This window comes from Geospiza fortis, unplaced genomic scaffold, assembly GCF_000277835.1.
Source record: "Geospiza fortis unplaced genomic scaffold, GeoFor_1.0 scaffold192, whole genome shotgun sequence".
Lineage (NCBI taxonomy): Eukaryota > Metazoa > Chordata > Aves > Passeriformes > Thraupidae > Geospiza > Geospiza fortis.
In genome coordinates this window covers 8,619,229-8,644,810 of record NW_005054315.1, presented here as the reverse complement: position 1 = coordinate 8,644,810, position 25,582 = coordinate 8,619,229, and the positions used below count along the sequence as shown (strand labels likewise).

The window sequence follows — 25,582 nt, the reverse complement described above, 5'->3', positions numbered from 1 at the left end:
ATCTTGAATGTTGTTTAAAACACCCAGGAAATGTTGCATCGCTTCATTATCCTGGAAGTTTTTTTTAAGTATCCGACAAATCTGCTGCTAAACTCATTGCTATTTATCTTACCTTCAAGGGGAATGGAAGCATGTAGGTCCTTGTCCTTCGTTTCTTTTGCATATTAGAAAATCATAACTGTGTTCTTTCTCTCTTTTTGGGGGGGAAAATAAAAATCTAATTCCTTATTTCCAAAGACTGTACTTTCCATCCGGGTCGTGATTGTCCTGAGCATATTTTTGTTGGTGCAACAGCCTGAAGCGCTGTTGCCAAGTCTCACTGACTGACAGCTGAATGGCTAAGAGAAGAGTTGCCCCAGGTGCTTCACACACAGTGCTGTAACAAAGATAACCTCACAAATGAGGTGTTCCTTCTTTTTGATTTCTTCTGTCTTTGGCATCAACTTTGCTTCTCACTAGGATCTCCAGCCCTTTCTGTGGGATGGTTGCCCACCTGCTACACTGCTGCTTGACCTCATCGAGTGTTTTGCACCTCTGTTTAATTGATTCCTGTGTTTGGTTCCTAACAGGTTTTCACAGTTTCTAACCACGATGGAAGTGCTCATGTTCCCTTTCCATGTAGCCCGTGGTTAGATAGCTTACATCCTCCGTTCATTTTCTGACAGCAAATTTCAGAGAAACTGCTGTAGGACAGACTTGTGTATCTCCACTTGAAAATCTCATGAGTTTGGCCAGAAGCTGCTGGTAACTAGTGGTTTTTCCACTTATTTTCAAGACCTTCACATATGAGGGCAATTCACATTTCTGCTCAAAGTTATTGACCTCATGATATGGCACAACCATGGCTTCTCCCTTGGCCACTTACCCAGATAGACAAAGATTTTAATTGATCTGAGATGTTTTTTCCCTGCCAAGCCAGGCTGCCAGCACCCTCCTGACAGTGTCTTGCTGCTTTGTTGTCCCACGGGATCTCTTGAAGGAACCATTCAATCCCTTACTCTAGCACCTTCCTCATTGTTTCAGGCAAGTGTCTTGGTCTTTGATTCCCTGGAACTTTCTTTCCTCTCTGATTTGGTTTTTTTTTTTGGAACTTTCTTTCCCCTCTTTCCTTGCCCGTGCTTCTGCTTTTTCTGATATGTTACTTGGTATTAGATAATTTGCTTTGCAAGATATCTGTTGGTTGTTTTTTTTTCAATAGGCCATGGGTCAAAAGGGTGACTAAGAGTGTGACTGCAGCTGCTCTGTCTACATCAGGCAGAAAAGGAAAGCTCCACTCTTGTTCACCCTTGGAACTCAAGCGCCAGCTTTGTACACATAAACAGTAATGAGATTCCCTGCCCCATGTGAAATTTATACTGATCTACCAAAAATTCATTCATAGGCTTTACATAAGAGGTTTATGTAATATAGGTTTACATAACATAATGCACCAAAGGCTTCATCCTATGAATTTTACATAAGTAATGTTAAGTAGACAACCATGTGATAGATTTCATAAGTTTGTATTACAAAGTAATTATTTTAGTAAAATTCTATTAATGTAGTGCAGAATTCATTAAAGACTAATATCAATATCTGTGTTGCTCAACACTGAACTGTTTATGGTAGTCTTAAAAAAGAAATCAGTGACATTTGAGACAACATAGGGTTCCCTCTGGTCTCCAGAGGTGATAAAATTAGTTTGCTTGTAATGTATGTTAATCCTGCAGAGTCCTTGCCTTGATGGTAAGCAGATGAGGGACTGGCAAGACAAGGGGCACAGTGTTAAAAGTGCTCTGCTGGCAAAAGCTGCCTCCAATCCAGCTCTCATGCTGCCTGTGTTGACCCTGCCTGGCAGCCCAGGCACAGCACTGCCTCTTGCTGCCAGGCAAGGACTGCCAGGAACATCATTTCTGCTTCAGCAATGGTGGCAGCTGGAAGAAAAATACTCTGACACCTCCAAAATGGTTATTTGAAAGGCTAAATGTGAACATTCCTATTACCAGGTCCACAAGTCTGGGCCTGAGCAGCCAGGCTCAGGCCCAGCTCTTTTGACCTATCCAGTCTGCAGAACCATTATCCTCTCTCTGTTCTCAAACTGAGTTTTAGACCCCTTCCAAGAGTAGTGAATGGGGTTATTTACTCAAGCTGTACCCACAGCTACCCACTGAGCCCCATGAAACTGAAAAAAATAAACATTGGGATTTAACATTTATCTTTATTTCTATCTTATTCTCATATTGTTCTCTAATTAATAAATTGGCACCAAGAGACCCATCCACTTTCAAACAGACCAGAGCTCATTCACTTCTACTAGAAACTGGGATTCCTGGCAGAGGGACAGATGCTGAAATGCTTTTAAATTTGGAGAAATCTCAGCATAAATGTGCCAAAGCTAAAGTAGGAAAGGTTGTGGGGTTTTTTACCAAAACTATTGCTGTGATATGGCTCCAGGTGTGGGTATGTATGGGGCTGACTCCTGCTCCAAGGGCTGCTCACTGATGGAAAGGCATTTTGCCTGCTCTGGCACTTGCAGTATTTTCCATATAGATGCCATGATGAGGTCCCCAGCTGCACTTTGACCATGGACTCAGGAGACCAACCAATGCATGTTTAGTATTGTTCTCCTGAAGGCTGGCTACAGGAACACTCAGCTACTGCAGAGACCACTAAGAAGTGTCTTCATTGCTCCTTAGCCAGCAGCACCAAGGCAAGGAAAACAGGGTATTCATGCCCTGCATTGGCCATGGAGAGGAGAGAAGGTGGATGCAGATGGGAAGAGCACAGCTGATGCCCAGGGAGAGCTGTTTGTGTCCATGTCTGGGAGATGGACAAACAGCCCTGGGGTGCAGCTTTGAAGAGGAAGAGTCACCTTCCTCACTCAAAATTTAAACATTACTGATGTGTCCCCATCTGCCATTCAAAGGCCCTGAGCTTGTGGGATCTCATCCCTGGGGATCTCCTGGAAGTCAGTGCTGAGCTTGCCCATCAGTGAGCAGGGGGCTGGGATTTGCTGGAGTGAGCAAGGTGGCATTGGCAATGCCACCAGCATCGGTCGTGCCAGGAGACCTGAGGAAGTGCTCTGGGTACTACAGCACTGGGCTGTAGTGGGTACTACATCACTGCTGGGCCAGTCTGCAGAGGGGAGGCTCTGTGGTGGGGCGGGTTTAAGACCTAGAACCCATTTCTCTTAAAGTACTGGGCTCTCCTAATCACGCTGTTGACGTAGTTGTAGTCGCTGCTGCATGGGTCTGCCTCATAGACCTGGACGTTGCCCATTTTTGCATGGTAGGTGCAGATTCCCCCTAGAAAGAGTTAAGAAGAAGTTGTTATGGCCTTGTAAGTAAGAAATAGTGATATAAGAGCAAAAGTTTGTAGCAAAAAAAGGCCGTGCATCTCACCAAACAGGACCTGCTTGACAAAGTGCCAATTGTGCATTATTGTTGAAAAGTGACTGATTTTGTAAAATCTTTATTGCTATAGTGAAGGAGCCCATGACTCTCTCCAAATGCAGGTGGAAATAGAACACTGTTACCAGAAAAGGGTGTAATCAGAGCAAAGGAAGGGCAGTAGCAGAGCAAGGAAGGGAGAGTAAGAAATAGCATAGGGTCAACAAACCAGCACATGGCAGAGACTACAAGGAAACCTGGATTGCAATCTTCCTGGACACAACAGGTTGCTACAATAATTCTGTTGTGTTGTGATGCCTCAGTTTCTGCATTCTCCAGTGACTTTTCTTTAGTTGCTTTCTATCTTATTTATCCACCTAATAGCCATTTCTCATTGCCAGTCTGCTGGTCTGGTACCGCTTCTGTTAAACTAGAAAACTTTGGTTCTGGTTGTTATTTCGGGGCTTTGGAGGTTTCTTTTGTTTGTTTGGGGTTTTTTGTGTGGGTTTTGTTTCTTTTTTTGTAAGAGATCCTGTAAAATCTGCCAGATTGATGCTCTTTTTCCCTTAAAAGTGACACCAAAAAGCACACAGAGCTCCCATCAGTCAGTCTGTCCCTCCCTAGTACAATGCCCATTCCGTACCTCTCAGCTGCCGGTCCCAGGACCAGGTAGGATGTCTTGCCCGTACTTCATTAATGGAAAGAACCAGGATATTTGAGCACTGATTTATGTGTTCTTCACTATCCCACGGCACAGAAGGTTGCACTTGCTGCCTGCTGATCTAGGAAAGACAAGCAAGAAAATGGGTTTCCCTCCGAATGCGCCCCCCTCTTCGTTGCACACCCAGGCTTTGACTCATTGAAGTGACCTTTTTTTAGGACAGCCTTGGATACAGAGGGATTGCAATAAAGTGCTCTTTCAAACACAGAACAGTGATTTGCTAAGATAAAGCCCCGGGGTATGCACTACGTTGCTGTTGCTCATGCTTGCCACCCTGGAGTACCTGCATCAGGCCGTACTTCTGGCGCGCACGGTCCCAGCCGTCGTCCAGGAGCAGGCCCACACGGCTCTCCTGGGACATGATGGCACCGATGAGCGCTGGCTCCAAGCACAGGTTTCTGGCTACTCTCTTAATTGGGATCTCGTATCTCCTCAGGCGCGGCAGGTCTGCCTCAGCCGTCCTCCGTATCATGGCATATCCTGCTGTGTAGGAAAAGGCAGACTTACACACACCCCTGTCCAAACCCCTCTCTTCCCCTTGAGCAGGTGTGTCAAAGGAGTAACTCAAGTGTTTGAGAAATTGCATCTACATCAAGCTGGGCAGTGGGGTTTGAGGAACAAGCACAGCTCTATTGGCTCTGACCATGGCCAGGAAGCTGCTGTTCCACTACCCAAGGATGACCAGGAGAACAGGGAGGCTTCTTAGGAGGTGGAATACATGGTCCTCTTCTTCTGCTGCACCTCTGTTTTGTGGCGTGATGTCATGGTTTGCCTCAGATACCCCAGATTCCTCCCTGACAATTCCCTGCCAGGTGTGTCAATCATCCCTCCTTTCCACACCCTGACCCCTGCTGAGCACTGTCTGTCAGTCAGTCCTGGAATTCCAGAAGGGCGTCGAGTGATTGGCAGAATTCAAAAGATACCTCCACCCCTGGAGGACATTGGGCCATCCAGGTGTCATTTGTCCCCTGAGACTTCCCTCCCTTACCTGGTTGGTGGGATCCCTACCCCTTCCCTCTCCCTCTCCCCGGCATTAAAAGGAACAACAACCACGCAGTCCGGGCAGTTCTGTTGGAGCTGTTGTTGGATTCAGAGGCCTGTGGGCCAGGAATAAAGCTCTGGATCGAAACCCTCCATCAGAACTGACTCCTTTCCTTCATCCTCGCCTCAAAGCTTCTCTGCCAAGGTAAACCTGAGCTCCTGCCTGTCTGGACTTGCCTCCATGCACCCAGCTGCAGCATCCAGCTAGCCAGAGGTGTCTCTGAGGTGAAGCCACCACAGCTGCCACCTTTTGGTCCAGCAGCAAGGGCCAGACAAGCCCAGGCACGTTCCATCTGGCTATATTGGTATTATTGCAATACCTCTGGAGTCAGAGAAGTGAAGTTTCAAAATGGATTTGAAAAAATTGTGGGGTCTGTTACAACAGATTGTCCACACTGCAGTAACAGCTATGTTCTATTTCTAGAGAGTGGGGGCTTTTTAAAAGCAGATTTGGAACAGTTTGGAAACAAGCAAACAGGTTCAGATCTGTGCTTGAATGCCCACAGTCAGGTGTCTGCCCTGGAAAAGCCTACACCCAAGGAACATGGAGATATCAGCAGTAGGAATGTGACACAGTTAGCTGTGTGCTCGCACCAGGCAGTAACAACAGGCAAGAAAGAGAAATGTAGAAGCACTGGCCAGCTCAGCCAACATGCCAGCACTCAGGACATGGCTCTGTGTATCCTACCCTGGGAGCAGACAAAGCCCTGGGGCTTAGTGAGGAGGCTGATGCTAAAGTCCTGGCTGATGAAGAGGCTGTTTTAACTGAAAAGAGGTGGTACTATCTCCTTTTGCTTTGAGGCCAAAGATCCTGACTATGGGACATGAAGTTTGTCCTTCCACTTCCCATCAGGTCTGAAGGCTTCACCTGCTCTTTTGGGAGGGGAAGTGTTGCTTTCTCCTTTTTGGCTGTTTGAATAGCTGCACCACATTTAATTTGGCAATGGCAAGAGGTAAGGCATCTCTCTGTCAGGTACAAACAAGTTGACAAATCAAGCAATGAATGATACATACCACAGTCAGAGGCTCTTACAGGTGTACAGGAGATCGTGGGGGCTTGAAGAGCACTTATATCACCATAGCAACTGTAACTCAGGGATGGAGCTGAAATATTAAACAGAGGTGTTTGAACACATCTCAGAGCAGTATTGTTCAAGTCCTGCAAGTGCATACAAGTCAAGCATGGGAGAGTCCAGACTTGCTGTCCACATCCCCTTGTGTTGGCCCTGCTTGTATGGTTGCTGCTGGTCTCCATCAATAATGTTATCAAAGAAAGGTAGATAAAATAAATTGCTTATTTTCTAATTGAATATTGAAGCAAATGGATCTAATGACTGCTTAGATGAACGTGCACCTGCTCTGTTAGGTCTAAAGGCTGGTGTGGAAGAGGAGAACCAGAGCCTCCTTATTTATTGCAGAGGGCAGTTCCCATTCAATGCTCCCCAGTGTTTGGAACCACTCAGATGATGGCTGGCTGTAGCTGAGCACCCTGGCTGGGATTGTCTGCTGTGTCCCTCGATAACTTGGTGAGGAATTCATTCAGGAGAATGCTTGCCTCAGTCTGGGAAAATTACCCTGTTTCCCCAGTAACTGAGGAACAAATAGCCTCTATCAAATAGATTGCTGCTTTTGTGAGACCATTTCTGAGAAGGCAGGGAGATTGGATAAGGTTAGCTGGGAAAACCAAGAGGAGACATGGCTGTGAGTCCCATGGTTTCAGTCCTGTTCTCCAGATAAGCTGGTTTAAAAGGCACATGTGGGCAGCAAGCAGCCTCATACAGCAGCTGAGGACCTTCAGCCACACCTGATCTTAGAGGGGGATGTGGGAAGGGGGCCCCAGGCCTACTGCACACTGTCTCTCCAAGGTCCTTCACAAACAATTCCTAGTGTGCTTTTGACAGCAACCCAAACCTGTCTTACCAACAAGGGCTGAAAGACCCAGCAACAGCAGTGCAGGGATCATGGTGATGGCTCTCCTCAGCTGTCCCAGGAGACCTGGAAACACAGTGGTTTGCAAAACATGAAGAAATTACTGCTGATTTCCAACAGCACTCTAGCAAAGTTGGCATGCCAAAAGCTTCCACTCTGAGGCACCAGACAGGGATGGCCTTGGCTGAAGAGGGGTTGGGCAGCAGAGGAACTTTCTCCTCATAGGGAGGTTGGGACCAGGGAGGTCCCTGTTCATCCCCTGGACTAGCAGGGGCTTTTTTTAGCCCCAGTCAGTTGTCATTGCTTGCTCATGTGGCCCCTCCTGAAAGCCCATAGTGTGTCTTTAAGATGAGCAGGTCCACTAGCTTTCCTTTAATTTTATAGGTGTTTGAAATCTAACTTGCTATAAAGTGCACACAACCCCTGCCTCCCTGTTCAAAAAGGATTTTTTCTTGGCTCTTTAAAACTCGTTTTAAAAAATCAAGAACTATAACCCTTAATACTCTGCTAAGAGCATGCAAGGCAACTCCAACATTTATCTGGTGAGATAATACTTCTCTGTGTGATACTGGCAGATAACCACTTTACTAATAAATGTGTATATTGTGCCTATTAATAAAATTTCAAAATATCATCAGATGATAGCTATCAAATGCAAAAAAAATTGACCGTATTTGCCTTGCTGATGAACACATTTAAACTGAGCAGCTTTTATGGCTTACAAATATTTGGCTTTTTTTTTTCCCAAGAAGATTTCAAACACAAAATACACCATGAATCTTATAGGCAATCAACACTAATCCTGTTTAGAATTATCAGTTAAACATTAAAAGATAAAACATTATCAGTTTTAATAGCATGTGACCATTTCTCTAGACTGCATTTCTACTGCAAACCAGATTATATGGATGCAGAAACACAAATAATCCACCAGCATCACTGGAAAGATTCTCTTGTCCTGACTGAGGTTCTTCAGGCCAGCAATGCCCATGGTCAGATCAGGATACACCCAGTAGCTCTGTTTGAGCTCTAACACTAAAGATAAGTATTCACAAGCCCAGAAAAATAGAGCTTGACCCAACACCTGTGAATTCAATGGCAAATCCACCCGTGTCCCTATTGAAAGCTACAGGATGTAGCTGTTTTCACCTGCAGGAATTTTTTTCACTCCCCTCCCATCACAAAAACCTCACAGACCTTATACAGAAACACCATAGCAATCACAATATTGGCAAAATGCTAAATCAAAACAAATCAAGGCTTCTGGTTCTAAATAAATATTCTGTAAGTGAATTCAGACTCACCTGTATTCAGTTGTCCTTCCTCTGAGGCAGGTCCCTTGATGACTTTTATATATATACATAGGAAAAGGTATCCACCCTATGGGCTTTGGAATGTTAATTCCTACCTAGTGTGATGACTGTTTTAAAGTACAGTAAGCAATATATATTATGAGCTTAGAACTCCAATGATTTCTTTCATCCAGAGATTTGCACAAAGGGTGGTTAGTCAGACTCAGGACAACTCTGTGAAAGGAAATAAACACTGTTTTTCCTCCATCAATAAGCACATTGATGCACAGTAAATGACATGCAGAAATTATCAAAGTGAATCAGTGGCAGAGGCCAGGCAAAATCCAGATCCCTGTCTAGTCCTCTCCTTGCTTTGCATGTGGACATATTTCTTGAAGGATTGTTTTTGTCTTCTTTCCGCAATGGTTACAGATAGACAAGCTTTTAATTAAGTATCATACTTAATTAAGTATCATACTTTAAGTACCATATGAATTTTAACAAGGACAATTAAGGAAAATCCTCCCACTGCTTCATTGTTTACAACAAACCTAATTCAGGATGGGCACTTGACTACTTTGAGAGCAGAGGCAGGGTCTGAGTTTAAGATGTGGGGAGGCAGGAGGTTGCAGCAGAAATTAGGAGGAAGAAACTGGTCTCAGAAACTGGAGTTAGTGGGGACACACAGAGGGGCTCTGAAAGACTTGCACTTTGCAGCCAAGACACTTTTCACATATCTAAAACATCTGAGTCACTTGGAGAAGGAAAGAGAGTCTGGGAGGCCAGTGCCCTTCAATCCTGTTCCTTTTGCTGCATTTTTCTCTTCCCTGGACTCTGCCCAGCATGCATGGAGGTTAGGAAGGCCCAGATTTTATTCTGGCGGCTTTCTCTTCATTATTTAATGCATCATGAATCTGTCTATTCCCATTGCTCTTTTGGGACTGATATGGCAGGTAAGAAATGCTGTTTTGGCCAGTTACTAACGAATATTTTCAAAACCAGGCATTGTTACAGGAGGTTTAGTATAAAGGTTAAGGTGAGTGTTAAATATAGAACTCCTACTGAAACCTTCTCAAGGATTGCAACAAAGCTAGGCAATCATTCTTTGTGCACAAGCCTGATATCTTCTGTGGTATCTCAGACTACACTATCATGTAATCCTTTTACTGGGGTTTAACATTTTGAACAGCAGAAGGTAAAGTTTGATATAATGTAAGGTGCACATCTTTGTGGTGTTGTCCTGGTCTAACACTTAGAAAATAGAAACATCACATGTACAGTGTGAGTGTGCTATAGTCCTTTCAAAGGCAATGGCTACTGACGAAATGCTGGAGGGAAGGACAGCAAGAGAAAATTATCTGGGAAAAGCTCATAGTGCACAGCTTGATGGCAGCAAACCCAGTAGATATATTCATTTATCCTCTACAGAACAACACAATAATTTTGTATTAGAAAGAGATGTATTCTCTCAAATAAATTATAACATTTTAGTATTAACATCTAGGTATCCTTTATAAAAACAACAATGTGACAAGAAACTGATGCTCCTCTGTCACTGAGCCTGTGTTCATGCTGGTGACTTGGGATCTTCGTTGAGAAGTAGCCTATAATCTTAGGTAAGATTTATTTCCTACTATGTTGTCCACTTGCTGATGGTCCTTAAGATAAAGTTTTTAATTGAAATACTGTTTGTCTTTGCTACATATTTTTCTCTTTCATTTGTTACCATGTAATCACATTTTTCTACATTTCACAGTAGTCACATAAATTCTTAAGGCCCATTCTACATTGCATTGGTCCTTATATACTCATTGAGTAGTGGATGTTATGTTTTAAATGCGAGTTTTTTATCTGTGCTGCTATAAGCCCTTAGGTCCCTGGGACGGATTCCTTGTATTCATTCAAATTCCACTGTAAGCCCAAATAAGAGGATATTTTTCCAGCAGTGTTATGGACCTTTTCTCTCTCAAACCCTCAAACAAAATTTTCCAACCGCCTTTTAGAGGAACAGCCAAAAGCAAGCAGCCTCTATGGAAACATGCTCGTATACACTGAATGGGGCAGGGCTCTCAGCTAGTGCATTTGTTCAAGGCACTACCACATCATGAAAGCTGCATGGTGTTAGAAAACACCATCTTCTGCTAAAAGGTCTTTGTGGGGCTGTGTAAACACAAAGCATTGGGTGTAGGGCAGCCACTTAATGAGAGTGGGCTGCATCTGTCACTAGTACAGCACATTTTTGTCATTTTTATGATAGATTTAATTTGGAAATTTTCATCAGGAGTAGTGTCAATACCTGTTCTCCTTGTGCTGCGTTTGGTCAGCACAGCATGTGACTGGGAGTAAAGGGATGGAAAGTCAAGGAAAGAGGAAGAGTTCACTTATCAAATAGTATCTGCATCTTCTTAAATTAAGAAGCAGGAAAGGTTCTGGTATTCATGGGCATCCTGGCATTAAGCTGCAGCCAGTGACCACAGATGCTTTCTCTGTGGTCTGTCAATGACACTGTTGGTTACATTCAGGTAAAGGGAAAGCAGAGCAGACAAAAAGTGTTACCGGACACAATAGCATTTTCCACTTGTCTTACATAAACTAGAAAGGACCACTCCTGAGATCTAAAGCACACCAAGGTTCAGTGCCAACAGTTCTTTCCTACTCACAGTTTTTCACTTTATATTTTTCCCCCTCATCCCAAGGGAAGATTTTTACATTCTGCTTGATGGAGAACTGATCAAAATGGAGCATCAGTTTGAAAACATGCTGCCCATGTTGTTCTGCTTCAGGTTGCAGGTTTTAGCATCACATGTTACTGGGTGGTGAGAATACCATCTAAAATTACTTGGAATGATACTCACATTAATTATTGTCTCCATTGTGAGTTTCAGCTTGTTTCATAACTTTGACAGGGAGATGAATTTCCCAGGTTGTTCCTTTTGTCTCAGGTGTAATTACAGGTAACACCAGGTATTCTCAGACTTTGTAACTGCTTTATAGGGAAGCTGCCCATCATGCTGACGTAGGTTGGATACCTACCACTAGCTGACCAGTTAAAGATGCATCTGTAGCATCATCTCAGACAAATCCTTTACAGTTGTCCTTCCCAGCTTTTAAAGGGACACACCCAATTTAATAGTTGTATTTCCATAGTTTTTTCTTTCTAACATCTAGTATACCTGGAAGTAATCATAGAATCATTTAGGTTGGAAAACACTTCTAAGATCATCGAGTCCAGCCATTAACACAGCACTGCCAATTCCACCACTAAACCACATCCCTAAGCAGCACATCTACACATCCTCAAAAGTCTTCAAACTTGGAAGACATGAGGCTGTCAGTTTTCACTCTATTCAGAAGTGAACAAGTGCTGAGTGTCCCAATCTTTTCCTTTACCTTGCCTTTCTGAAGAATGTAGATGAGCATTGCATAACATCCCCCTCTGCATCTCTCTGGCCTTCACATAATGTATCTAAGGCCAGAAGTGTTTATGAGGGAGGGAAACAAGTGTTTTCCTTCTGTTCTCTAAAATGAAGTTTTTAATTTTACTGTAGGAAAGGTGTCCTAGCAAAAAGATCCCTGGATTGCATTCTATGACAGCTTGTTCACATCCCATCTTAAACACAGATCTATCACCTAAAGCAAGTAATTTGAAGTTTGAGCCAAGTTAGGGTCCTGCACATGGGTGCAATCCCAAGAACAAATATAGGCAGGGGCATGAATGGATTGAGAGCAGCCCTGAGAAGGACTTGGGGGTGTTGGTCGACAAGAAGTTCAACATGACCCAGCCATGTGCACTAACAGACCAGAAAGGCAGCTGTGTCTGGGCTGCAGCAAAATCACCTGAGGCCAGCTGGCTGAGAGGGGGGATTCAGCCCCTCCACTACAGTCTCATAAGATCTGGGCTCCCAAAGTAAGAAGGGTGGGCAGCTGCTGCAGCAAGTCCAGAGGAGGGTCACCAAGGTGACCCCAGGGCTGGTGGCACCTCTCCTTTGAAGACAAGCTAGGATTAGGATTTCAGCCTGGAAAAGGAAAGACTCTGGAAAGACTTTATAGCACATTCCACTACCTAGAGGGGCCAAACAAGAGAGTTTGCACAAAGGCATGTGGTGATAGGACAAGGGGGACTGTCTTCAAACTGACAAAGGGTAGGTTTGGATTTGATACAAGGAAAAAAGTCTTTGTTGCTGAAACAGGTTGCCCAGAGAACTTGTGGGTGCCCCATCCCTGGAAGTGTTGAAGGTCACATTGTATAGGGCTTTGAGCAGCCTGGTTTCATGGAAGATGTCCCTGCCCATTGGGCTTGGAACTAAGTGATGTTTGAAGTCCCTTCCAACCCAAATTATTCTGTGTTTTGATGATAAATATTAAGGGCATTTCTGTGTGCCTGGAATTAATGATACAAAGCATTGAAGACTGTTAACATTCTAGAAAACAAACAGGAAACCATTTCAGGCTTTTTTCTAGGGTGGTGCACTAACAAAAGAAATAATTAGCAAGGAGGAAGTAGATCAGGAAGGTAATTAATGTTGTTCTGTGTATCAATCATCTGATTTTTATATAATGTCATCTTGGGAAAAGCCAATCATTACTGGATATTGCATGGTTTGCAAAGAAGGTAAGTTAATTTTTAAACCTTTTTTTATAAGAGTCACATGTTGAAGTCATACCACCAGGTGGGTGATGCTTGACAGGCTGTGTTCCAAAATGCAAATAACATTAACACAGATTCAACACTGAGCTGACACAGCTACATGGGTACTAGACCAGGGTTGACTTGGCAGCTCAAGCCATGGCTATAACAATTAATCAAAAACCAAAAAAGTAGCTTTAGAATATGCACCTTATGGGCTCTCTAAAAGTAAGTTTTCTTAACTACTTCCTTTCCATCAACAAGCACCCAGTATTTCTCAGTTTACATGCACTTAAAATTAATTAACCAAATTTGAACAAGGTATTTTGGGTAGTGCTCTGGGGTATTATGTACTGCTTTAGCCAGTGTGATGTGTTACCTTAAATTGATTAAGTAGGTGTGAGCATAAGTTCCTTTCTTTAGCATGATACAAGAATGATGCTCTGCATAGGGACAGGGAACAAGGAGCAACTGGCAGACCACAGTGTCTTGGATCACCACAATCATATTGGACTGGCTGAATGCTGAAGGCTGCCAAGCATGATCCAAAGAACAAAAGATCAGAATAAACCTTTTCTGTGTCAAATGTGATGGAACCTATCTCTATTTATCCTTTAAACGTGGCTCAGGAGCAACATACTCCTCAGAGGAGTTCTCAAGCAGACTACTCTAAGATCAAGTACTCACCTTCTGATTCTTAGAGGCTTTTCTTCAGCTCCAGAGCATAACTCTCACTCTCAAACTGTCACATGCAGCTGTTCTAAAGAGACAGATCAGCCACTACTGACAAAATTTTCCTTTCAAAAAGTGGGTTACATAGCTATTGTATATGCAATGAGTACAAAAGCCATGTTACTTCTTCACTAGCTAGTGCTTGTTTGTGTATATGTGAGAGATGAAGTGACAGCATCCCTCACACTGGGTTGAGAACACCAGCTTTACTCTTATGGGGAAGACAGAGGGCTTGTCATAGAAACTGTACTGGTCAAAGCCCAAATTTCTATAGAAATTTCTGTAGAAAAGCCTTCATTTTAGTATTTCTAGGTGGGGGATAGAAAAAAGGGGGTTACTTGAAACATAGGACTTGACAGAATCAATTAATTTTTTGAGCTGGCCTCCTTCCACTCCTGTGACACTTGCAGGTAATCCAGCCTACTAATGGGGTCTGAGAGCAGCTACTCAGTTGATGCCCTCTCCAGAATTTATTTCTCATCCTGCCTCTTTCTGGGACCAGACTTCTTCACACTCTCACATCCCAAAGCTCAACTCAGCACTTCACTTCGGGGTAGATTTCTAGCAACAGAGCAAAACCCAGAATCAGTCAGTGATCAAGGAGCATTCAGTTCTGTCCACATAATTCAGCATCAAGAGCTGAACACCTGAGATCTTGTTTGGTTATTATTATTGCCTTTGTGCTTTCTTTTATTATTTCATACCAAGCATCAGGCATAGACTTAAGCACTAATCATTATTAAAATTATATGCTGAGTTCAGGCATAAGCCCCATCACTTCCCAAGCTATTCCTGAACATTTCTCATCTCTTTGTTGTCTAACAACTTTTCATGGCTGATGCATGGCAGACCAGGTACCATTTTGTGATTGGTCTAGGCTCAGGAACCTTAGTCATTCATGTCCTGACATACCTCATCCATCTGTGGTAAGCAATTAATCACATAAAACTTGCATTTTTTCTGCATATTGCGAATCATTAGCATCTCATCAATCAGCCATATGGCCACTAGCTTGCTGTTGACAAAGTTAATCTTTCTGCTTCTCAAGTCTGTACAGCTGACATTTATTTGAGCTGGTGTTCTCTGTATCATGATACTTCTAGCTTGCTGTCCCAGGTCTTACATTATGGACAATTCATTCATTTAACCTGCACGGCAAAATCATTAAATTCTATCACAGAACAGTAATTTGTTCCTCACTACTCAAACTAGATTAATTTCCCATTTCTTAAAGAACTTCTAGGTTTCAGGAAAAATAAAATTTTTGGGTTTGAATTGTTCATCTCAAAGTAATATGCAGGATGGAAGTGTAACCAAGGACTGTTCAGTAAAAGTTTTAATGTTCATTCAAGACAGAATATACAGAAACAAGAAAAGTTTCCATGAAAGTAAAGACTTGAAGGAGAAAATCTGTGAGATTACTACTTCCAAAATAAATCTAAACTTATAGTACAAACAGTGTCAACTTCCCTTGCTAACTACGTCCATGGCAGAAGGGTTGGAACTAGATGATCTCTAAGGTCCCTTTCAACCCAGCCCATTCCCTGAGCCTGATTCTACCCAAGCCACACATTCCTGCAAAATCCTTTTATCAGCACTAGAGTATGTGTGGTCACGTTACAAGCCTGATGAAGGAAGAGGTCCCAGGAAGATTAACCTAGAAAAAAAAAAAAATCATCAGCTTAAAGTGACATGAAAGCACAGACTCCAAGTAGGATTTGCACTGAGTTTGTAATGAGGCTATTCATGTGTGGAACTGAGTAACCTCCACCAACGCACCATGCTGGAATCCTGACAAACCCACGCGTTTCCACACAGCACGCAGCTACATCAGAGGTGATTTTATATTTCCACAGCTTATTCAACACAATTAGGGCTCAGTGATGACTCCTGCTAAGACACTTGTAAAAATACTGCTGGAACATTGGTTTCCTGAACTTCATGCAACTGGATGCAGGGGAAAAAAAGGAGCACTTTCTAAAGCATTGTGCATTAAAAAAGTGATCAGTGTGAAGCAAGTCTCCTTTCTGCTTCTGCTAGATCAATGGGCAGCTGTGTACATCTTAAGCTGATTGTGTTCTCCAAGTGATCCTGTATGTTAGGACAGAACTGTATATCACCTGTTAGAAATCTAGAAAGGGCTCAAACAAACTTTCTGATGGACTTTATTAATAGAGAAATTATTCCACAGCACCTAGATCTTCTTTGAAAGGATACAGTAGTCAACATTAGAATTAAAATAATTTTATTTCAATGTACATGAACAGAAATAAAATATAATTTTTTAAACTTAAAGAGATATATTGCTGGGCTGGCCCAATCACAAGTGTTCTCTACTACAAGGCAGCAATATTGGCTAGACCCACTTCACTGCTATTTGGACCAACTGGGTTCAAAGTACCACCTCAAAAGGATCCCTCAGCACAAAGCAAACTATTTTTCTGAAAATGAAAAAAAAACCCATCAATGGTTCCCCTAGCCAGGAATTTTACATTGTGTCCAAGGAAGATCTCAAAAATTCTGTCCATCACTGAAGAACAGTACACAGTATGCGGCACTATATCTAAACTTAACGATCAAGGTTTCTCCCAAATACTTCTCTATTCTACTCTCTTGTACAAAGCATCTGCTATCAAATCCACACATTCACAACCACAGAATGATACAAACCCGTGAACAAGGCTGTTTTCAATATGCTTGTTGCTATGTGCTATTGCCTGCTGTATCAGCTCTGACATGCAGCATTCGTAGATGGTAAAAGGGCATTTCTCTTGGCCATCTATTTCACAGAAGTTATGACTGTTTGTACAACTTACAGTGCAATGCAGTTAATTTATTCAATGGCATGATATGGCACCATAAGAAAAGCAATTATTTGTTAAAATGCACAATTTCTTTACTAATAAATTTGTGGTGCTTTACTGATAATGTAAATAATAAATATAAAAAGACAATTGGAAGAGGAACTTAAAAAGAACAGTCTTTTTTAGAAGTGAATGCTACCTCCTTTAATAATGAAAAACAGAAAAAAAACCTTGTTAGATTCAATGAAAACAATAGGAAGTAGCTCCTCACACAGCACAGTTAAACTGTGACCTCCTTGCCACATGATGTGGATGCCTTGATACTATGAGGATTTAAAGAGATTTTTCTTCTATTATTTTAAGCAGCAAATGCTCTCAGGTACGGTGTTCCCCAAGCCACAGATTACTTAAAGTAGACTGTGGGGAAGCATTGCTATCTGGTCACTCTGTTTTCATTCTTCCTTGTGCATCTTCTTTTAGCCACTGAGACTGGATCCTGGGCCAGAGGGACCTTTGGTCTGACTTCATACAGCAGTTTCTAAGTTACTTCAAAACATTTCATAAACTTATACTTAAGACAAAGGGCTTAAGTTCATCATTTGCCATGTCATTTAGTTAGAAGGACTAAGATGTTCAAATTACAAATGACTTCCAAAAGAGGAAAAAAAATACTTAAGCTTTTTCCTGCTGTGACTCAGTTGTATAAAACTGTATAGAAAAATGAGAATTATGTGCAGATGTAATGAAAAGCAGTAAGCTTTATAAAAAACATTCTTAGAAATGTACCACGCATAAACAAAAGATGATTTACAAATATATTTAGCGGCTCTTCTAGTCATCATCAGAATCTGAATCATATATCTTTCCTCTGATGGTCTTCTTGTCCAGCTTTGTAAAGCTTGTTCCATATTTCTTTTGACTTTGAAAAGGTGGATCCATCAAGTTTCCACTACAGAAAAAGGGTAAGACAAGTTGATTAAAGCCATATTCATCCAGACAGTAAGCATCATGTCTAATGACCTGTTTCTACAGAAAAACACTGTCTAAGAGAACACAATGCCTACTTGTACCCTAAGCAGCACTGTGGTGTTGCTAGCATAGCACATCCTGGTCAAAATGGCCAGGATAACTGGAGTTAAGACAGGAGTGTGAAAGTAAACAGCACCTGTAAGTGGAGCTGTAAAATGAAAAGGCTTTTCCTGCAAACTGATCATGCTAAAGATGACAGTCTGTCAGAGTAAACTGTAAGTAGGGAATTACAGAGAGACTTTTCAAACCAGGTGAGGAAGCACCAGCACAAAAGAAGCTAAAATGTTGCTAACAAGGACTCTGGAGTCAGAACTGGGGTTTGCCAAAAGGCACCTTGTGCTATCTCTGCTATCTCTTCCCTGCAGGAACTCACACCTCAGAGTGCCCCCATGATGCTGCAGGGGTTCTCTCAGCAGCATGTGCATCCATGGGAATGGGCCTGTGTTTCCTGTTGGAAGCAGCAGGTTTCACATGAAACTGGAGCACCTACTTCTCTTCCAGCAGGGTTGTGCAAGGAGGGGAATCCCCTCTGGCTGCTCAGAAAAGGGCGTGCCCTGCTTTTGCTCACATGACCTGTGCGGGGTTTGCATCCAAGTGAGTGAGTGAGCGAGCAATTACAACAGTTACAACCTTCTGTGATTAGCTATAAAGGGGTGTTTAGAAATTTGTAGTTCTTTACAAAATGTTAATACTCCTTTGCTGATATTAATCCTAAATATACAGCTCACAGATTGCAACTTAATCACATATGTTAACATACCACTTGAATCCTGATTTTGGGCAAATAATCTGACCTGAACAGTTTTTCCCCTAAATAAAGTATACCCTTTTACCATCTGCTATCCCACAGGTTGAAGGAAAAGAACTATTTCTAAGCTCTGAGGAGGCCTATGCCCTTTTCAGGAACTCCAGAGAGAGGGAAGTGGGAACCGTTTCAGAACAGTTTGGAAATGTGGCTTGCATTGCAAAGCCAGGGTCTGCCAAAAGGAACGAAGAACAAAATTCCCCCACTCCACAAGGAGCTAAGAACAAATACACAGTAGTAGTAGAGTCAAGTAAAAGTAACATTATGCCATAAGCCAATGTATCAACTTTAGCAAATTCAGCGGTGCTTGATACAACTCCAGTGAAGAATTTTCCCATAAAAGGCTGTTGCATCCAACCTGTCTCTGCATATTTGCTTTTCACTGAACTGGGAAATACCAGTTGTTTTAAAACTGTAAGTTTCAGTCATTTCACCCAAAGTTCAACAGCTACTAAGCCAAATTGACTAGTAGTTTCTTTGGCTTTAAGATACAATACTTCTTGCCAAAATTTTACTTCATTAGACATTTAAATAAATTCAGGTAATGAAATTTAAATTTTAAAAGTGCACTAAAAACATTCAAAACAATAGAACAAAATTAACCTAAAACGAGAGATGACACTTGAATCACATTGGAAAGGAAAGCAGAATTTCAGTAAATAATTCTCTGATAAAGTTAGGCTATTGTGGTGACAGATATGTTCTACTGCCTTTTGTTCTGCAGTCTTTAACAAGGTACTTATGATGATTATATTGTACTGTTACTCAGTTTATTTACACTTATTCGAATTATTTTCCATTTTCAGTACAGTTTGTTGAAGAAAAAAGTATATTCATGTATGTAATACTGACTTAGATGCAGTTTAAGGATGACTTGCTGAGTTTTCTCTGAAGTGGATGAAAAATGCTCAAACTTCACTCTATTGCAACTGTGACATGAAGCATCTGTAAATGCTATAGGGTTACATTAGATGCACGACACTGAAGCCATGTCAGAGCATCACTGCTACTCCATACACCTCATGACAAGAACTGGTCTACAAAAAGGACACCTCAACACTCATTACAACATCTCAATACTTTGCCAAAGAGATTATCTTCTTTCCCTTGATGAAGCACACAGATTAAGTAACTATATTAAACTCTTACATGTCTTTTTAGCATACAACATAATAAAGTTAAAACCTTTCAGATTCCCCTGTCTGCAAGGTCATTCTCTTTCACTTAATCTGAAAATAAAAGAATCACAAAACACTTAATTACCTGTAATTAATTACATCTGCACAGCCTAATCTCCATTCTAAAGTTTCTGTAGTGAAGTCATCAGTGTTACCGAGGTCAGTAAAGCCCACGACGTAGTCCTGTGTTTTCCCATCTTTTATTAGTGCTAGAGTGGGAATTACTTTGATGCGCAGTCTTTCGCACAAGAAAGGAGATTTTTCAGCATTTAATTTCAAGAATTTTGTCTCGATGTGCTTTTTTGCCAATACAGTCAAATGTTTGTCCATTATTTGGCACCTGTGGAAAAATTAACCCAAAATATATAAAGGGTTAGAATGAATAAGCTGATGAATATGCATTTGAGAGGAAGTTTAAAAGGAGCAGTAAAGAATTAGTTCTGTGATGTTAATACTTAGACATTACCTCTGTAATAGAGAATTTAGTTTCAAGACAAACTATGTTTCAGAGGTAGCTGGATTTAATGACTAATAGAGGAACAGCTTGGAGCACCTCTACTGTATAATTATACCATCCCTTTCTCTAATTTCTTCCTAATTACCTTCCATACACCCAGAAGCCTCACCCTCCTTTCTGGAGGCCTGCACTTACTGATGACATTTCTTTCTGTTCTTCCAGCTCAAGCTTCACTGCCTGTCAACTGGAAAAATTTCTCTATACAAGATTTCTTCAGAGAAGTACTCTCAATGTGTTACAGTGTTCTGGATTTTTGCAGTCACTACCTTCACAGCTGAGATGCAGTAACTCAGCATAAGTGAAAAAAAAGTGATTTGCACGGACTGCTTTGCACATTAGTGCTAAAGGCAAAAATACTTGGCTTCTGTTGCCATGGAATAGGAGTGAGCATACAACTACTGTTTCTCAGCCATGGGACAGCGATGTGAACTGCTCAAAATACTTGTCAGATCACAGAGATTCATGGACTTATCACCTGCAATCTCAGCTTTCTGGATTGTCTTCTCTAAGCAGTTTGGCTTAGCTGCATGAACTCTGTGATGTGACTGTCCTTAAACTTGAGAGGAGAGGAGAGCTGAACAGAGCAAAAAAGCTGGACTGGACAAAGATGAAAGCAACTTGATGAGGTGGTTGGTAAACCCAACACATGAGCTTCAACCTGTTTGTCAGCATGACACACTTTACAAAGCACTTTCTCAGAAGTTCCTTCTCCTGTCTGAGCCTACAGACTTCACTGATTCAAGAAACAAAACCCAAACCTGTCCTAAGCTACTTCATTTGCAGTGACAGTCTTTCACCCTCTTGAGTAAAAGCTAGCCAAACACAACTGCTTTAAAGACTTAGGAAATGTACGACATGGATACCTCACTGCAAAATCCAGCCTTGACCTCTTGCAATTCCTCACATGGAGGCTGTTTCAGTTCATAATCTATAACCTAGGGAGAACATAACACCTTTGGGGAAAAAAAACCACCTCCAAACAACCAAAACCAGGACAACTGGCTCCTCCTTCAATAAACTACTCTACTTTGCTACTGCATTTTAACAGAACACATCGAGAGAGACCCAGTGAGGAACAGCCTACAACCCAGCATTTCCAAAATTCTTCCAAGGAAGTGGGACATCTTAGTTTGGGTTCCTATTCTGAGTCACCACATATTCTCAGATCTAGGTGTCTCACACTCTAAAAAAAGTGACAGAATCACAAAGGCACAGGCACAAAGGGAAAGCAGCTGCAACTGATCCTTTCAAAGTAAAAGGTTAAATTCTCAAGATGCCTAGACAAGATTTAGGATATTTTTTTTCTGTTTGCCAGAATCACCCAGATTATCTCTATTTGGACTAAGCAAAGCCATCTTTTTGAAAGGGTCCTCTTGCATGGTCTACATTTATAGACTTAACTGCCTCAAACTAAATCAATAATGACACACAGCAGTCTCTCAAATATTGTCAAAGAGATTATACATCTATGTTTTAATCAACTATGTAGCAGAATATTAATTGTTGTCCAAGCAGGTTCAGATTAATTGTAGTGGAAAAATACATTTAAAGAAATCAAATGTCTTGAAAAGTGACTGAGATTTATAATGAAGCAATGTGAATACTTCTAAAAATGCCTGTTCATGAGTGGATTTGAAAGAAAAAAAACCACATCTGTTTTTGTAGACACCTTTAAACAAAAGTTTCTTCAGCACAGCTTAGTTACTATACTATACCTGAACGTTGTATCTCTATAGAAATGGCAAACCACGTTTTTACTTTCTTTAACTTCTTGGAAAAAGTCTCTCTCACTTGGGATTTCTCTGTATTCTCCATGTCCTTTTGAAAGCCACTCCTTGAAAAACATAAAAGCACATAATTAGTATGGAGGTTGTTAGTCTATCTGTTGTGCAAACTCTACAGCTTTTAGAAAACGTAAGAGGGGGCCTGCAGTGAAAACCCATTTCATACAGTAGTGGAGAAACAAATTACTTCCTCCCTTTGGTTTTATTTTAAAAGTACACAGATAAGGCCACCTTACTTATTTGGAAATACAAATCTTGTACAGAGCTACAGAAAATTCTGCAATGCAGCCTCTCAGTAAGACAAGAGCAGTTCAAAGAATACAACAAAAACTCTTGGCATTTGAAAATTTTTATGTACACTCAAAGAACTCGTCTAAACTTAGTCAAGTAATTACATGAATTAAACAATTTTTAAAAAAATTTTTTACTCTATGAAAAAAATCTGTGAGAGAAAAAGCCTACTAACTTATCTGCAATAAATGGTGTTTACCTATCAAATATACACTGAAGGGATCTTAATATGAACCAGGCTCACAGAAAATCATGCAGAAAACACATGTGCACCATCAGTCATAACACACTGATAGAGAAACAGAATGTCGCAAGATAAAATTTAGAGGTAACTTCAAAAACTGTCTGATTAAGTGTGCAAACACAGTTTCCAAAGAGCAAATCTTCCACATTTTCAACCAACACACTTAAAGGAAAAAACCCACAGCCTCTACATTACTAAAAGGTAATTGCAGTGTATTTAAACAAGTACAGACTAATCTACATGATTAGAAGTAGTGCAGTATCACAAAATGTGACAAAAACTTTAACTTTCCAGTGGGGGAAAAATATTTAGATAAATCACTCTTCTTAATCTTGCAATTTTGTCTTAGGAAGGTGAAAGAAAAAAAAGGTTTCTAAGCAAACCAAAGATATCCTGTAAGCTAAATTAGGATAGAACAAAGACTCTCCTGAATATTGTATACATTAAAAATTCATGGAAGTATGAGCATATGAAAAAGTCATCATGATGCAAATCAAGAACTCAGTTATCCCTCAACAGTGATTATGCATTAATTCCCCTCTCCACAGATTTATTGTGGAATAGTGTGACAGCACACTCCTTTTACTGAGCAGTATCCTACACCACCTTTGCATTTGAAAGCGTGTGAGAACAGCGACTTAAAACGACATGAAGAAGTTTTTGCATGAGACCTATCACATGTTCACATCCAAGGACATCCAAATGTCATGACTTCTGAAAAAGGAGAACACTAGAATCAAATATAAAGTGAACTTCTGAAGACAAGTGCATAGTGTACCACTTTCTTTGGTTCTTACAGAACCAAAGCTGCTGGTACTGCCTGTCCTCCAGCATCCCAGCCATGCCATGACATTTCACTGCATTCCCATTTCAAAGTCTGGCATCAGCTTTTAAGGACTCCATCACAGCCAAGCATCTCCTTTCAGCCAAGCCACTTCTCCCCCACCACAATCAGTTTCTTGTTTAGGTTAGCTCAGATGGAATAAGCTGAGAAACATACAGCTTCCTTACTTATAATTCAGGTCTCACACCATATGTTACCAAAATTATGGTGTAAGCTATTGCTCAAGAAGAGCTCTTGAGGGAGCATAAAGACCTCGTTTGACATGAGGTGTCAGGTTCCAAGGGAGTATTTCCTTCCTGTAGGAGGAAATGAGCAGTCACATAAAGCCAACATTTCATTGGCTCAAAAGGAGTCTGACAAATGATTCCAACCTAGGAACAAGGAAAAATCCCATTTCACCCTGCTACAAAATATCTGAACAGGAGGGCACATATCACATGCTGTAAGTAAAAATCCAGAAGCTTCAGAAGGAAGACACTTCAGAAGGAGCCTAAAGCCTTATGGTTAGGTTGCCTACAGGACTTATGCTTCCAGATAGCAATGTTCAGTGAACAGGGACACACTCAAATCTCTGTATGAAACTCCTTATCCTATCCTTAATGTAACAATCACAGAGGTGCTTCTCTCCTCCTGTTAAAAAACACAAAGCATGCACACATGGACAGACACTTACTTTCCTGGATAATTTAAAATTAATAAACACAGAAGGGAGAGAAAGAGGGAAAAAATCCACAAAACCAATCAAACAACCCCAAAACACTTAGTTCACATATACAATTTCCAAAAAGTCTGTTACTCTCCACACATCAAGAGTCTGTACTACAGAAATTACTTGTTTCTGCTGCTGGCTCTTTTTTAGGGCCTCCAGCCTCCTCTGTTTAAGGCGTTCCAATTCATCTTCATCCATTTGGTCCAGCTTCTGTAGTTCAGCATCCAGATGTTCTTCCACAACCTTGGCTGACTGAAGTATTTCATTCTCCAGAACTTTTTGAAGGATATCAACGGAGGTATCAGCAGCCATCTTTAGCTGGAAAGTGGTCTCTCCAGAGCTGTGGAAACAGTGATACAAGGAATTAACATACAAGGAATTTACACACACGTTCAATTAAAACTCTGATCTCTCTTTGCTTGCAGTTCACACCACAAAAAACCAAAGTTGTCTGCTATTTGAAGACAGGAGTAGTTAGCAGATAGTTCTTTTCTTTATTACAACCCATTTTGAAGAATACTTTCATGATGAACACAGATGGCAAAGATACAAATTAAGTCCTATTATTTCAGCCCCAAAAGCAGCTACTGAAAGTGCACAGGAACCTAAAATTGCTTGTTAATATAAAGAAGAAAAATTCATCAGTTCCAAAAGGACACTCATCCTGAGCCAGATATGCCTACTTTAAAAAATATTCTGGAACAAGAAGATTCAGTTGGAAAGCACCAAGTTGCTGGGAGGAGGTAAAGGATGCCTCAGAACAAGTCTAAGCAACACCCAGTATGTAAGTTTGTGCCAGTAGTTTAAATGCAATTATTTTAAGCCCCTCAGGCACATTAACATATATAAATCTGAATTAACAGTCCTCTCCTCAGCTACAAGAAAGACAAGGTGCTCAACAGCAAATGCTCTAGGCCAATACACTGCTTTAATTAGCTTCAGAAAATTGCTATTGCAAACAGCAACCTATGGCAGCCAGCAAGAGGATTTAAAAGCCACTACCTAATTGCTGTGTGAAGAAACACAGCCAAAATAATTTTCTGTAAAGTTCTCCCTGCCCAAACACATCAAAAGACACACAACACTAACCAGAGTGCATGAAGACTTGTGACAACACAATTGACTGTTCTCCCCAATAAACTTACACTGCAGAAAATTATCAGTGCAGTGACTGACAGTTCTGAAACAGTGCACAGTCACCCTACTGAGATTCTCAACCTGCTGACCACGGACCTGAGGTGCCGAATTTGCGTTCCAGGCTACTCTTGGCTGTATTTCAAAGCAGGCGAACTGCCAGCGTCACTGGCTCTGGGAACACCGTGCATACACAGGCCGGAGAAACGTTTTAAGCACGGACGGGAGAAGCTCGCAGATGAGGGCAGCAGCGCGGGCACACGCAGCCCCAGCAGCCACGCGTGTCATCGCCACGCTCGCTCTGCCTCCCTCTTCCCACAGCTGCTGCCCACAAAGTCTGCTTGCCCCCACCCTTCCTTATGTTTCCAGAGGGAATGTGAACCTTGCCGGCGGAGATCAGAGGCCAGCAAGTCTCCAGGCACGGGGAGCCCCTGCTCAGCTGGGGCGAAGGGAGGCTGCTCATCCAAGCTATCCGGAGGGAAAACAGGACCGCCCCCCGCCAGCCCCCAGTGCCATCCGCGGCGCCCAGCGCT

The 25,582-nt window shown here is 41.6% G+C and overlaps 2 protein-coding genes across 2 annotated transcripts; both read right to left on the bottom strand.

The window, feature by feature from the left end:
• Positions 1–3,153: 3,153 nt before the first annotated feature.
• LOC102041902 (lysozyme g-like) lies at positions 3,154–7,093 on the bottom strand. The gene is made up of 5 exons (XM_031056212.1): positions 7,051–7,093; positions 6,145–6,234; positions 4,373–4,569; positions 4,012–4,150; positions 3,154–3,284 (listed from the first exon to the last, which is right to left on the bottom strand). The coding sequence occupies exons 1-5, from the start codon at positions 7,091–7,093 to the stop codon at positions 3,154–3,156; spliced, it is 600 nt and encodes a 199-aa protein (XP_030912072.1).
• Positions 7,094–15,938: 8,845 nt separating this feature from the next.
• TXNDC9 (thioredoxin domain containing 9) lies at positions 15,939–25,455 on the bottom strand. The gene is made up of 5 exons (XM_005420002.3): positions 25,432–25,455; positions 24,039–24,255; positions 21,759–21,877; positions 19,612–19,866; positions 15,939–17,463 (listed from the first exon to the last, which is right to left on the bottom strand). The coding sequence occupies exons 2-5, from the start codon at positions 24,225–24,227 to the stop codon at positions 17,346–17,348; spliced, it is 681 nt and encodes a 226-aa protein (XP_005420059.1). The 5' UTR covers positions 24,228–24,255; positions 25,432–25,455; the 3' UTR covers positions 15,939–17,345.
• Positions 25,456–25,582: the final 127 nt, after the last annotated feature.

Bases quoted from the DNA above. Each gene is read 5' to 3' on its own strand.
- LOC102041902 (XM_031056212.1), bottom strand. From the start codon at position 7,093: ATGATCCCTGCACTGCTGTTGCTGGGTCTTTCAGCCCTTGTTG. The intron at 4,570-6,144 runs GTATGTATCATT...CCTACACAGCAG, and splicing joins TGTAAGAGCCTCTGACTGTG to GATATGCCATGATACGGAGG. The intron at 4,151-4,372 runs GTACTCCAGGGT...TGTCTTTCCTAG, and splicing joins AGAAGTACGGCCTGATGCAG to ATCAGCAGGCAGCAAGTGCA.
- TXNDC9 (XM_005420002.3), bottom strand. From the start codon at position 24,227: ATGGCTGCTGATACCTCCGTTGATATCCTTCAAAAAGTTCTGGAGAAT. The intron at 21,878-24,038 runs GTAATTTCTGTA...ATGTTTTTCAAG, and splicing joins AGAGCCAGCAGCAGAAACAA to GAGTGGCTTTCAAAAGGACA. The intron at 19,867-21,758 runs GTATAGTATAGT...ATTTTTCCACAG, and splicing joins TATAGAGATACAACGTTCAG to GTGCCAAATAATGGACAAAC.